Here is a 14871-nt window from a genome sequence, read left to right as displayed (position 1 = left end):
GCATTGGTTAGTCTATAAATGTGCTCAGTCTGAGTAAAAGCGATGGAGTGATGGGGCGGGCAGTGAGGCTTGGAAATGATGGTGTCAGATCCTAACCTTTGGTCTGGAGTCTATAGCTGCTAAAATAGCAGTAGCACTTTTTAAAATGTGAACTTTTCATAATGTCAGTTTTTTTCGTAGCGTCTAATCATACACGTTGAAATGGGACAGATGTATTAAAGATGGAAAAACTGGGGTTTTATTCATTTTTGTCATTTTTTCATTTTTATTCATTTTCTCTCTGGGTAAAATCCACCAGCATCAGCCTGTTTGGATCTTGTTTTATTATTCTATTATTCATCACGCAGTAACATCACTGCTGACGTCTCCAATGACAACCCTCTATATTATTCCTCACATTCATTTGCACATTAAAGTGGGCAATGAAATGAGTTAATAGCTTAAATATGCGTAAATACTGTTGCCTAATTAACATTTATTTATTTGTGTTTTTAAGCCATGAGATTTAGTCTAAGGTTGGACACTGTCCAGTCTGTTAAATGAAATATCAAAAACCTTGGTATTCTCTTTGTTCAGACTTTTTGCCATACACCTACCTGCCCCCACGTCTCTTTCTCTTGATATACTTAATATGAATTATCCCATATGACAGCTTGTATGGAGATATTCGTTTTCTAACTGTGCACATTGACTGGATTTGGATCTCACTAGTTAGACTCCCCGTCCTCTCCCTCCTCCCCACCGCTCATTCTCCAGGTTGTAGGTGGGATGCTCTCAGCAGCACAGCAGAGTTTGTGTTCAAACTGGGCTCGGATGCTGATCCAGAATGGGGCGCCTCTTGCTTTTACCTCGCGTTGCTTCGCTTAAACAAAAGAGAGACAAACAACTGAAATCTACGTTGTGATTCGTGTTCATCCTCTGCGTGGCATTTCTAAAACGCGGTTTAAGTCTCTTTGTGACAGCAGCAGCTTCAGTAAGAGATTAGGGAAAATAGATCAAGAGCATTGCAAACACTCTCCCGGCGCCCGCAAACAGGTGTTTCAATCCTATGGCACTGCATTGAGCTTCTTTCGTGACTGTCTGCCTACCCGATCACCATGCGTGCGGTCAGGTAGTTTAGTGGGATGATGCAAAACCGCTTACAGAAACTGGGATTGTGCGTATTTGTTGTGATACCGAGAAAATGATACAGTTGGAGGAACATGCAACGTGCTTTGGTGAAAGTCTTTGTGCAGGCTCTGGTGGAACGTGTGGTTTTTTATTTTGTATTAATTTTCACTTTTTTCTCGGAGATACAACGGACAATTCCTAAATAACGCCTAAATTCATGACAAAATGATTCATTTGGACGTTATCTAACTGTTTTTTTACCGCACTGCTGGGACTATTCCTTTCTACTATTAAGTGCTCTTTGCAAATTCTTTATTTAACGCATCGTTGTAGTTGCCTCAGATTGTCACCGCTGCTCCTGGACAATTCCCTTCAGAATCACATTTTCTGGATTCAAAGGGGGTGATTATATTCACTCTTCTCTGGAAGTTTTTTCCAGAGTGCTGCCAAACTGGCTATGGCGGCAGCGATTGCCAGCTCCCTCATAAGACAGAAAAGGCAGGCGAGGGAGCGGGAGAAGTCGAATGCCTGCCGCTGCGTTAGCAGCCCCAGTAAAACCAAAGGAAGCTGTGAAAAACCCAGTCGACTGAACGTTTTCTCACGGGTCAAACTCTTTGGTTCCAAGAAGAGGCGGAGGAGACGACCAGGTCTGTTGTGCGATGTCATCAGGCTATTATTCTCTTAGTATAATAGTTCTTATAGGATGCCTTTACATACAAAAAGCATCTAAATAAGACAGCATTTAGTCAGAACTGCTCAATTTCTCTGAAAGATGAATGACTCTGTAGAAGTTGACGGGAACTTCTCAAGTTTATTCGGAGAAGTCACCTTTGGCATCTCAGATTATGCTGAGGGATATATTAGATTGATGCTTAATCCTTCTCTGTCTACTTATTCAATCCACACTGGACTAGATAGACAAACAGCCTTATTAAGTGAATTACTTAAGACTCGCAAGTCATGGCTCAATGTTCAAATTGAACTGGATAATCCCTTCATCAAAAGTGATGCCAGATTTATGTGTAATCACTCTCCAAAATTACAAAATACCCACTATTAGTATTTGGTGTCCTGGACATAAGAATTTAGTTTCATAATCAGCCTCAAATAGAACAGACACAGACTGGCACACAGATTTATAAAAAGCAGCTCCTAACTCTTATTTAAATTTTTAAGCAGATCTCACAATTAGCTCCAAAATGATATTTCCCGCATAATAATGCCAAGTTCTTTGTAACTGAAATTTATCCAGCTGAAAAAAACACTCGCGGATAAGATGAAATAAAAGGTACCTAATTTTTTTTTTTTTTTAAAGAAAAACAAAAGTCATATTGTAAGTGGCCTGTACACTGTCAATAAGAATTGTGTGTTACCGTAACCTCAGACATGAGCCAAAGTCCGGCGTGGTGTCAAGCAGACAATTTCAGTGACTAAAGTGTGCCTAAATCACTCACTCCCTTACAAATCCAGTGCAAAAGTGATCTAATCTGATCCCATCTCACTAAATTCCCAAGTTTAGTGTCAGTAGTTTGATGTTCGTGGGCATGATTGCTACGTAGCCTTACAATATTCAGCTCTGTGTTCTTTCACTTCATTCATTCTCAAGCTGTTTTATAACTCTGTATATGATGCACCTGGAGGGTAGGGCGTGTGCTTATGTAACAGTAAAACTATCCTACAGTTTTTGCTCCCTTCTCACTTCCAATGTCCATTTCTATCCTGTGGAGGAAGCAATAAGTGCCAAGAAGGCGTTGTCTGAGTGTGACTTGGTGCCTCATCCAACAAAGAACTGGCAACTTTAGGGAGCACATTACTGTATTTTCTGTGTATGTTGTTTGGTGTATTGTCATGTAATGTTGTGAGTACATGTTTTGCTGACATTACATGCTGACGCTTGTGCAGCTGTAGTTCTGATGTTGACCGATCTTCAGGCTACGAATTTTTTGTCTCGGTGTCTAAACTGCATCATGACAGTTTACCAACAAAACCATCACAATATCCGCAGTGTACAGGCTGAATAAACTTTCTGTGCTGCAAAAGTAACCTTAAGGCTAGTACAGGCAGGGCTGAAAGGTAAGTCAGATGAAAGGATAGATGAAAGGTGTGGTTAACCACAGTAAAGGACACACCACCTGGGACAGTAACCAGAGAATGGAGAGCACTTAGCTCTTATCAGACATTGATGTCACACAGATCAGCTAACCAGCACTAACACTTCAAACTATTGTCTTTTAGACTTTGAAGTTGTTTTTTTAAATTATTGTTACACACCAATTTTTAATTCCAAAAGCTATTATTTTCATCACTCAATATTCTGCTCCTTCTTCACGACTATACACTGTACATTGCAATATTTATTTCATTTGCACCTACATATCAGTCTTCTTTACCTTTTAAATTAAATTCCCTATTGTTTTTGTGTGTATTTAAAGTCAGGTTTCATGAGTATTTATTTAGGTTATTTTTAAAGGATATTTTTATTTTTGTTTAAATATAATTTGTTATTCCTGTAGAAAGCGACGGTAAGCAAGCCAGAGTAAAAGAGGGGTGACATGCAAAACATTTCCTTAGCCATCTTAGACCAGTGAGCCAGCACATGCATTCATGGGCCGTTTTTAAATGTTTATACTATTTGCTCTTATCCATCTGTGGTCTTATTCATATGTTGTCATGCCACAGGGGTTACCATTTTTCTCCCCTCTGCTCCACTGTAGAGAGAAGACGGAAGCAGTTTGTCCGTGTTCATTAATTGTGAACGCAGCAGCACTGATCAAACTGTACTTCCTGCCATTTTCATTCTATTAAGTGGCAACCACCATGACGAAGGCCATGTAAAACTATGTTTTAAACTGTAGCTTGTCTGAGGGTTGACAGATTCCATCTCTAGATTTATCTAGCAACACAAAATTGGAATAAAATGTCTCTTATTCATTTCACAACATGGTGAAATCTAAAAAGGTCAATTCATGTGTTCTGACATGTTTTTGGATTGTATTTGCTTGACTGGCAAGTGTCTTAGCACATCATAATTAGCTGTTGTAATCCTTTTTGTCTGACCTATGGTCCACTCAGCCTCACTGTCCTTTGACTAAAATTGATTTTTGTGGCTTCAGTTACTTCTAAATTGATGGCAAGCAGTACAACTCAGGCTTTACAATGTCCCATTAGAAGTCTACTCATGACATCAACTTGCAGTCTTGGGTCTGTTGTTTCACTCTTGTGTTTCCTGTCTCTTTTTCCCCTCCGCTTCCACAGAGCCCCAGCTGAAGGGGATTGTGACGAAGCTGTACAGTCGACAAGGTTTCCACCTGCAGCTGCAGGCAGATGGAACCATTGACGGAACAAAGGAGGAGGACAATGGTTTCAGTAAGTTTCACTCCAATATTTTGATTCCACTGACTTCTTTTAATTGTACATCCACTGGCCTGCTGCACTGTTGGTCAGGGGAAACCTATTGCCTTGTGAACGTCAGCTCCATGTTCCAGTTATATATTATCTAACAGTGTCCACATTATATCAACTTCAACATCAAACCCGTGCCCCTAGAACCAGTTTAAGATAAACAGTTAAGCTTGTTTTTATTATTGCTCCAGTGGTTTAATGATTCATAGTCCAAAGAAAAACAAAAAGTCAGTCTATGTCAGTGCATTTAAGTGGTGCAGCACTGAGTAGCTGTTTGATTTGATTTAATCAAAGTAATTTTATAGCAGCCTGAACACAGATCACGACTGGCTTTTTACTCTCCTACACACTGCCTCTCTGGTGAGAGCCAGTTTCTTCTTATACTATGTATTGATGCATCCCTATCATTGCCACAACACCCACCAGCTCTTTGTTTTCCAATAGATTAAAGCAGAGATCAATGGAAGAGTAACAGCACAGACACTTGTTGGGTAAAAATACAGCGGAAATGGACCACCTTATAATTAGTGCAATGAGCACTACATGTTTTTTAGAGATTACAACAGTACAGTGGTTAATGACCAAAGTGAAAGTCACTTTGTCCTCAGTCCAAAATAATACGGTTGAGGAATAATTTCTGCATGGTATACTGAAACATCTTTGATGTAATACTGAGTGTGTAATCCCATCACTAAGCGGATGTAAACACTTTTGAATTAGTACCTACGTATTCATTAAGTCCCTTGGTAGTGATGGTGTGTGTCGTACAAATAAATAGAAGCTCTGTGCATGTTGAAGCAGAGCAACACCTCCTAATTTATGGGGAATCTCTTAAATAAATTAATAGCAAAGTGAAATACAACAGAGTACAGACAAGTGCCAAAGTTGAAGCAAACATATTGAAATGACATCTCAACATCTTTTACAAACATGTGCACATGTGCATGCACGCACACACACACACACACACACACACACACACACACACACACACACACACACACACACACACACACACACACACACACACACCATACATTACTTCACACACTGACCACCGAACCCATCATGTCTGTATGGTCTCCCTTTTCTATTTACTTGCATAACAACTGGCCCGCATTGGCACCAAAATAGTTTTCGAGGAGAAAATTAAAGAGTGCTGCTGAATAGGAAAAGGAGATAGAGTCAAGCTCTTTGCACTGCTCCAAAAATAGCGTTGTTAGGCGCTGGGTGCGCTTGTCTCCATGGTGATGGAGAGCGCAGTCCTCTTGGAGCTACTGGTGTCTTGTGATGGTGGGAGAGGACCTTCTCAAATGCGTACACACACAAACATATACATATAAAGGTGAGGATTTGATCTTTGCTACTGCAGCTTGCTTAGAAGAGTGACTTTAGCCATTTGGCCATGTTAAAGAAGAAGTTTGATATTTTTGTGACATTTCTATAAGAATAGGAAACAATGTCAGAAATAACAAATACAAGTCTCAGAAATCCTAGAGATTTCTCTCCTATTTTATACAGTATCAGCTATTTTCTTGTGTTGCATCACAAACCCACTGGGTAAAGAAAAAAAATGAGAACTCTGAAGCAACTCGAAATCCTTTTCTTTGAAAGAGGCAGGGTACTGCTTCAGTGTTCAAAATGCAGTCCATTCTCAGTCTTGTCCTAGATGTTGTGCTTTCAGCCCTTGTCTTCATAAATAGACTCAAAATGTAATGTTAAAATGGAACACCTTATTGTTAGTAGGATTGTAGATACTGTGGACTACAGTAGTAGGCAAAAAAAAAAAGCCACCTGATGTGAAACTATGCTATCAAATCACATTTTGTGTTTTTAGAGCATTTACTTAATTCAGCTTATTTTTCTTTAAATTACACTCTGCAGAGTCACTGCAGCTCAACACAAGTCAGATAACAAAAGTGCCTCATCACAACAGCTTATTTTTATGCTCCTATACGTTATCGTCATATTCAGGCTGCTCTAACAGCAGGCATGCTCATCCCAGAATGAGTAACTAGGACAAACGTTTGAGATGTGAGCAGCTATTATTGGGAAGTCTCGGGTTTTATTGTCACATTGAACTGGTTATGAATCCCCGGCTGTTTGTAGGTGGAACTGAGACAATCATGAAAACAGTCCCCATGGCCTCTTCACCCTTCTTATTCCATGAGTCTCTGTGCACCAGGAAAGGTCTGCAAGTGGGTGGCAGCCCTGTCATCCTCTTCAGTGTGCTCAGGTGTTTCTAGGGAGACAGGAAATAATTGAGTTTCCCCTCTTGAAAATCTCCCATCAGTGCTCTGGCTGGTAATCCTTCTGAAATGAAGTGGAGTGCAGATGTGTATATGTGCATCATGGTGGGAGTATCAAGGGAGAAAACTCAGTTGAGTGACGCACAGTGAGTGGGGTGCAATTATAAAGACAAGAACTGCTCACGTAGCAAGATGTTGCAGAGAAAGGGACATCACATCTAAACTATGCTACATTCAAAGAATAAAAGATGCAAAGCGTGTGTACACAGATCCAAATGTGTTTAATTTCTATTTGAATACAAATGCAATGCAAATCGTGTTGGTTTGCCAGAGCAGTAAGGAGAGATTTCTTATGAAAAAAAAAAAACGTCCTCACATCCCCTATAGCTCTAGTTACAGTAAAACCAAGATGGATCAATCTGTAAAATGGCTGTGCAGAAAGTTTGCTGATAGTGCCATCTGTAACCTGTAACCTGAATTTCTTGCAAGAAATTGTTGCGCCTCCGCACTGCAGTGTTCGAGTGTTTTTAAAAGTAGAAAAAGTTCTCCTGGTGTAGTCTTTAGTCAAAACGACAACTTGCTTTCTCTTGGTCTCCTGTGTCTGTGGCTTCAGACCTTTCAATCATTTGTAGAGAAAATTTGGAGGGGATTTGCTGTGAGCTATTTCAGTAATTACTTCGATACACTAACTATAACCTATGTTTGTGTTGATCTTAGTGCACCTCAGTGCAGCAGGTATGACTCAGTCATAGTTTCTCTGCCCAGGGATGACAGTCATTGAATACAAACTTGGCATGCTTAATAAATGCACACGATTATTTTACAATATACTGCAGATACTGAGGTTTTAAATAGTAGGCACTATCTATTTGAGCTATACATTCTACTGGCAGCCTCACGTGTTCAAAGCCGGCATCACCAAAGATATTCTCCCAGAAAAGATACCCCGATCTGTCATTTTCAAAGCTTCAAGATCGAATGCTGTGACTTTCCCTCGGGAGACTTCTTTTGATAGCTGCAATATTGTTTGGCTGTAACTAACTATGTTTCAGCGGTGGTGGAACTTTTAGTATGAGCTGCAGTGAGTTGACAGTGTAACTCAACAGTACTACACCTGAGAATGTCACTGAGAATTTAGGGCGCATGGAAGACCATCCACCATGCAAAGCAAGGATCGGTATCAGTAATAGAAGTCAGTTTCAAGAGAAATTAACAGGAGGTCTGATTATATAATGAATAAATGAAAAGAATAGTGAGAGGAAAAAAAATTGAGAACTCTTGCTATTGCGTAATATACTAGAGACTACACTTAAGCACTGCATATTTATGTGATCAGCCAAGTCACCATAAAATGCTCCTGTCATTTTTAAAGGGCTAGCAAATACACCATATAAGAGATTTTTCATATCTCCAAAACCATTACTGTTTTTTGTTTAATTGTTTGCTTTATAATATATTTTACTATTTCAGACATGACTGGGAACATGAGAACAGACAAGATTGTATATTGTGAAAGCTCTTTTACATGGCATTCGAAAAAACAAAACAGAAATGAAGACTGAGATAGATGGAATCAAAGAGAGGAGGCAAAGAGAAAGGAGGAACAGCCAGCCAGAGAGCGAATAGTTCTGGGACTTAAATGCCTTTCCACTGAACCAAGAATATGCTGGCAAGGTTTGTCTACAAGTAAATATATTATACATTCCTTTGGCTGTTGTTTACAATGAAAGCCCGGAGAGAAGGAAGGCTGCAGTTCTGAGGCGATGAGGGCAAATGAAATAGCCTGTCAAAAAGCCTCTATAGTGCACTTCTCCCAAAGCAGTCTGTAGATAGGGATCTACTAAGTGGCTGACAAGAGGATCTATAGTAAGGGAACACTCACTGACTCACAGCTTAACTGATATAAGGATGGAAGAAGTTTAATTTCTCTCCTCACATGTGTCTAAATCCAGTACAATGTGTACCATCTTTACATTTAAGAGGGAAACTTAACAGGGATGTTATGATTCTCTTGTGGGCATGTTTTACTGTATTTGGTAATTGATGTAATTACCAAAAGGGTATACAAAAATCCACAGCAGTGGAGACGGCATCAATGTTTGGGAGTATGTCCAACAATAGTCAGTACAATAGGCGAGAAGTTTCCTTTTTTGGGAACAGAAGCATGCACACAGACTCTCAGGTGGACGTTCACGTGCTTCCCTCTGTTCAGCCTGTGGGATCAGTGCCAGAAAATTATGAAACACACACATAAACCCACACACAGACATACAGTACAGGCTGACACTAATTAGGTAGAACTGTACCTCACTGACAAGCTGGGCTGCCGCTGGCTCTCTCAGGCTCACAACTAGCATTCAGCCCGCTGGACACAGACAGATTTTTGTATGTGTGTGTGTGTGTGTGTGTGTGTGTGTGTGTGTGTGTGTGTGTGTGTGTGTGTGTGTGTGTGTGTGTGTGTGTGTGTGTGTGTGTGTGTGTGTGTGTGTGTGTGTGTGTGTGTGTGTGTGTGTGTGTGTGTTTTAGCATGAAGTCTAATGCATGTATTGTACAGAGAAGTGCGAGCGCTTTGTTTTTGTGTGTGAAAATAGGTGCAGCAAAACAACACTGCAGCGACACAGCCAAAACAATGAGCATAGAGGGGCTTTGTTTGGTACAAAAGTTATTTTATCTGAAGGTTTCTCAGTGATTCAATTAAACATTTTGCCACTAGATATCTTGCATCTGCATTTGCATTTTTGCAATTTTATATATTGTGGTTAAAATACACAAGTTTAACTTTAAACAGCCTATGATTTCCGCTTATGTATATGAATAAAGAATATGTGAGTTGCTTTATTATTTCAATACTTTGTTTTCTGTCATCTTTATAATTTTGTGCACTGTTTTTTTTTCTTCTCTTTTTTTTGTTATTGTAAAGACCCTCTTGAGATAGTGGCTCAGTGACCTTATGTTGGGCCTCTATTTGTGGTTAGGTTTTGACAAGTCATTCCTCTGTCCAGAGAAAAATAGGGGACACGAATAACAACTATTTCAAGCCCTTGATGGTGAATACTCCATGGTTAATAACCAGGCAGAGTTTACTACACTACAATTTATAATATTGCAGACATTCTGCGTTTAATTCATTGCTTTATTTATTTAGTGAAAAAGATGGGATAGATGCATAAATAGAGATGAAAGTGTGTTTTTTGTTGATCCTTTGTTTGTGTCATCCTGTCTCTTTCTAGCCGTGTTCAACCTTATTCCAGTGGGGCTGCGAGTGGTGGCTATCCAGGGGGTGCAGACCAAACTCTATCTGGCTATGAACAGTGAGGGCTACCTGTACACATCGGTAAGTATCTCACTTACATTAAGTGTGAGTGATAGTGTGAATGTGTGTCTCGGATAACATCCTGGCATCTATCTGAGAGACTGACCTTTTAGTCCAGCTGTCTACAGAGAGAACGTTTGGTCTGATTTACATGACGTGAGCAGGTCGAAGAAGGTGAAGAGAGAGAAGAAGGATACTTTAACAGGGCCAGCATTGACTTTGCTTAAAGTTTCAAAGTGTTTTTCTTTTTTCAATTATTTGTGGAAATGGGAATATCACTCTCAACATGCCCACTCAGACACATCATCCTAAGCCTGATGAAAGAACAACATAATTTTCTGATATAATTCTATGTCAATGAAAAGTTCAAGGATTGTGTAAGCAGGCTAAGCAGTGACATATCTGATTGTGGCAGCTGGCTCCTCATCTTGGATTAAATGTGCAAGGTTGTGAATAATTCAGTTTCTGGCCCAACCCTGTTTGTCTTCTTCCCAAATGCCACCACTGCATTGTGTGGCAGGCGTCACTGAGAAGACTGACAGGCTGGTTGGATGTTCACCCAGTGGGCGTGTAGCCACACACACATTCACTGTTGACAGACTGTCTTTATAGTCAAATTACTAAAGATTGTTCTGTTTGGTAAAGGTCTCCTGATTGATAGCAACGAGCTCTGAGACAGCTAAATAAACCTAATGATCCTGTGACTTTTTAATCTGCAGCTTCTGCTGAATAATGATCTATTACGTACTCAAACAGTAATGTGATGCAGGAAGAAGAAAAAACTAGTGAGCTGGCATCTCTCTCAGCCGTGATTTTACTCTCACATACACAGAAATATGTATAGTTCTGAAGGACCAAAAGAATGACAACATAATCAGTGTAGCCCTCTGCAGATGTTGTATGCTCTGACAATAATTACATTCTAATGAGCGCTAGCAATTGTGTGACAACATATCCATGGGTGTCATCCCAGCTAAACATGCCTGAGGGGAATATACTGGAATAATTGAAATAAAACATACTCATTCAACCCCTTCCCACACACACACATTTACGTGCTTATTTGTCATGGCTAACCACCATTCCTAAGCTCCCAGTGAGGGATTCTTTATAATTTGAGTTTGAAGTCTGTCAGTAATTAAACATATGAAGCTAGTTGTAGGATTCATTTCATAAAGATGGATCACTCTGGCAAAGGCTTTACAAGCAGACAGAAGCAGTAGTACAAGTATTGTCCTATTTCTAAACACTCTTTCACTGCCTAAGATTTACGGGGAAAAAAAACTACCCAAGATGAGCAGAATATTCTTCATAAGGTTCTGTCTTGCTACCATCTTTTGCACTTTTCTGAAACAATTCTGCTTTGAGTCTTTAATAAAATCTGAATACGGCGACGCAGGGGAATAATCAAGGTTGGTACTGCTGGATTCTTGGGATAACGTTTCACACTCCTATTACAAATGAAGTGACTTTGTGTTTGGATATCTGTGAGCGAATCATTCTTATCCAGTTTTTCAGCTTCTGCTGTTAAGGATGCATTTTCATGTACAACTCTGTCTTGTGGTCTGTCCGAAGGATGTGTCCTTTATTTTGATGCTTGCCTTTTTTCACTGCTATGCAGATGATATCTTATTATACTGTGAGTCCCTTTATGACCACAGCAAAGGCCCATTCTATCTACAAATGAGACAGAGAATATTCCCATGTTTAGTGATTCAGAGCGTCACAACAAAACCTTAACCTATATATATATATATATATATGTATTTATAATGTAATTTCTTGCGGGGGGTGTATTTTACGAACAAAAACGAGAACCATTATTCAAAAAGAACTAAAATCACAATTTAGACTACAATCATTAAAACCAAACACTACCAGACGTTTTTTTTTTTAAGAACTGAATTTGGATTTTATTCTCTTGTGTCTTGGTGATGTAAAAATGTGTTACATTTTTGTCATATGGAGAAGAGAAAAGCTGCAAAAAGCCTATTGCTGCCAGCATACAGTATACCATCCATGCTGCTTTAAATCCCAGCCCTCATGTGGAATAGAGTACATCATGTTGGTGTGTTAAATTGGAAGAATGCAGTTGGGGGGATGGGCTTTAGAGATTTCTATTTCAGCTAAATTAGAGAGGGAATTAAACTGAATGTGAAGCTGGCTTCCTATTGGAGGCTGTCTTGCTGGAATTGCTGCAATGGTAGTGCTGCCTTCAAGCCACATTAAACCAGCCAATCATAGGTCACCATTGGGGGGATAATCCCAATCAACAGTGGAGAGACAACAGATGACGTATTCTCGGTGGGGAAGGGAGCGCTGCTGCTAGGATATAGATTTTTCCCATTACTCTACGTGTGTGTGCGTAAGAGCATGCATGAATATATACGAGCGACTGGTGAGAGAATGTAACATAATAAAGAGGATTCACAGGATTTACATGCAGGATCAATTTACATCTGACACAAATTACCTACAAACATATTACCTTTGATAGCATTCAGGCTTTTAGTGTATGTGCATTTATTTCTATATAACTGGGTGTTCTGTGTGTTTAAGAGCAGAAAACATAAACCAAGAAAAGAATAGAGTGTGAGAGAAATGAGGAGTGAGAAAGTGCACATGTGTGGGTGATGCAGAATGCACCAGTGAAAATATATTCATCTCTCCCCATCAATGTGTGGGAGAGGAAGAACCAATTAGTATATATTTTACTTTACTATTCTCTATTTCCATGTCTGCCTTTCTACTTTTACAACAGTAGTGAAGCACGTTTTGCATCAGAATTGCACAAGCAACCTTTATCAAGAAAAAAGTGTCGTCAATATAATCTAAAATAATCTTGCCAACTCAATACTCTTAATTTGGAGAAAAAAAATCATTCAAATTTTTTGGTATGTTTTCAGATGTGAGTTCTGTTTTTACGTCCTGAGTTAAATGGTGTGCACATATCTCATGAGGTGCCTTTGAAGTGGTGTTATTAATTTCCTGGCAGGTCATATTTGAATTAGTGTGAGTCACCGAGGCTCCAGTTGAGTCTCGTCTAGACTGCTGTGTGAGTGTGTAAAATGGAGAGTTCAGGGCTCTCGGGGTGAAGTTATCTATCAGGCTTGCATTGAGGTTTACAGGCTCTTTTACCTAAAACTTTGTGCCAGTTACATCCTGACAATGGTCGTGTATTCTGTGAATGAGATTCTGTATAAGACATTAAACGCACAACATTCTCAGTCATTTATAAGTCCTTCTGGATATGCTTTAAATTTGCGAAATGTTTAAAATTAAAATAAAGGTTATTTGATTAATGCTTTTTAGAAGACAACAGAATGCCAATGATGAAAAAATGGCTGCTAGGTGGATGTACATTATATCCACTTCATCCCAATTCACTTCAAGTATTTCTGTCTCATTTCTAGTCAAGGTTTACATTTAGATTCTAACTTTAAAATATGGCTTTAATCACATCACTGAATCCTTGCAGAGGTTGTGAAAGAGCACATTTTATTGTTCAGAATATAACAATTACATGCTGTTTGCTGTATGTTTGTAGGATAAACAAAAATAAACTTGCAGACAGACAGGTATCGAAGAAGGCTTTATATCGTTGTCCTTGTACATGATGTATTTCTGTTTTGATACACTCCTGTTAGACATGTAGTTGGCTCACACCCATGCCTTTTCAGCTATTTAGCAAGCACAAAGCCTTTGGTAAATAACCACTGCTGTAAGGTTTCACTCCACTGAGCTGTGTCATTAACTACTTTGTGCTGTGTGTGTATGTGCTTCTGGATTGAATGTGTACCCTGTGTGGGTGTGCTTATTTATGTTTGGTATTTGCAAGGGTCTTTTCCACTAGATTAAAACTCTCCAATTTATTCCCAAACAACTGAGTACACTATGGGTGTACTTCATCTTTAGCTAAAGGGAAAAGATGTTTTTAAATCCACTTCCCCTCTATTGAAAAGACTGGGACACTGAAAAGCCGGATTTAGTAAGATTTGTTTTCACTGCCCAGCCACAGCATTAGTTTGTTTGAGTCTCGCAAGCCTCGATGTCGCTGCAAAGAAATTAGAACAGCGCTCAGCCTTGATTGTATTGGCATAATTGGTGTCATTTCAATTTTGATATGGCAGCTGAATACGCATGGGGCAGTGCACAGCGTTGATTTGGCTTGGCTTGAAAAAAATACGGCCAATATCTTTACAGAGGAGATCACATCCATTATGTGTATTTCCTCTCCTGCTGATTGGATCAGGAAAACATTACTGGGCTGTAATTACTCCCCTGAAGCCAACAGAATACTGTTTGAGAATGCATCATAATTGATAGTGTTTTCTTGACATGACCGCTTTACTAATGGAACATTCATGTTACAGTTTTACCACTGTTAAATTGTATAATTGCGTGTGCGTGCAAAAGGTCGTCCACATGGGCAGTGTATGCTTGTGCATGTGTGTCAATGTGTTTTACATTCACAGCGATTACAAATAGCAAGGAAACATCCTTCACCACTGTACGCTCAACATGTCATCAGCCTTTGAATGTCTCCTTCCTATAGGCAGTTGTTAGATCGTAAAGAGCTCGGGCAACACCACCATAGCTTCAGCCGGGATTCCCCCTTGTTGTAAAACATGTGACTGTTCTCTGTCTCTCTTTGAGATAAACATGAGATAAAATACAGACTTGAATGAATTTGTGTATGAAAAATTTCTGGATGCAAGAATGGATATTGTTGGAAGGTGCCACAGTAGCTGCAGTTACATTCACTAATTTTTTCATTCAGATTGAAGATCGTAGGTC

At 39.4% G+C, this 14871-nt stretch overlaps 1 protein-coding gene across 4 annotated transcripts in view; it reads left to right on the top strand.

Moving 5' to 3' along the window:
* fgf13a (fibroblast growth factor 13a) overlaps positions 1 to 14871 on the top strand; it is a 93897-nt gene that overhangs the window by 67009 nt on the left and 12017 nt on the right. For 3 of the 4 annotated variants that reach the window (XM_069694360.1, XM_069694359.1, XM_069694362.1), the window contains 2 exons: positions 4366 to 4476; positions 9992 to 10095. In XM_069694360.1, coding sequence (XP_069550461.1) covers positions 4366 to 4476; positions 9992 to 10095 — 215 coding nt within the window. Of the gene's footprint in view, positions 1 to 768; positions 1758 to 4365; positions 4477 to 9991; positions 10096 to 14871 lie in introns of those variants that run through there. The other variant, XM_069694361.1, reaches the window with a different exon arrangement.

This window comes from Brachyistius frenatus, unplaced genomic scaffold, assembly GCF_029030835.1.
Source record: "Brachyistius frenatus isolate BFR_SWC_R1_liver_20210118 unplaced genomic scaffold, ASM2903083v1 Contig_17, whole genome shotgun sequence".
Lineage (NCBI taxonomy): Eukaryota > Metazoa > Chordata > Actinopteri > Embiotocidae > Brachyistius > Brachyistius frenatus.
This window is presented reverse-complemented; position numbering and strand designations above follow the sequence as displayed.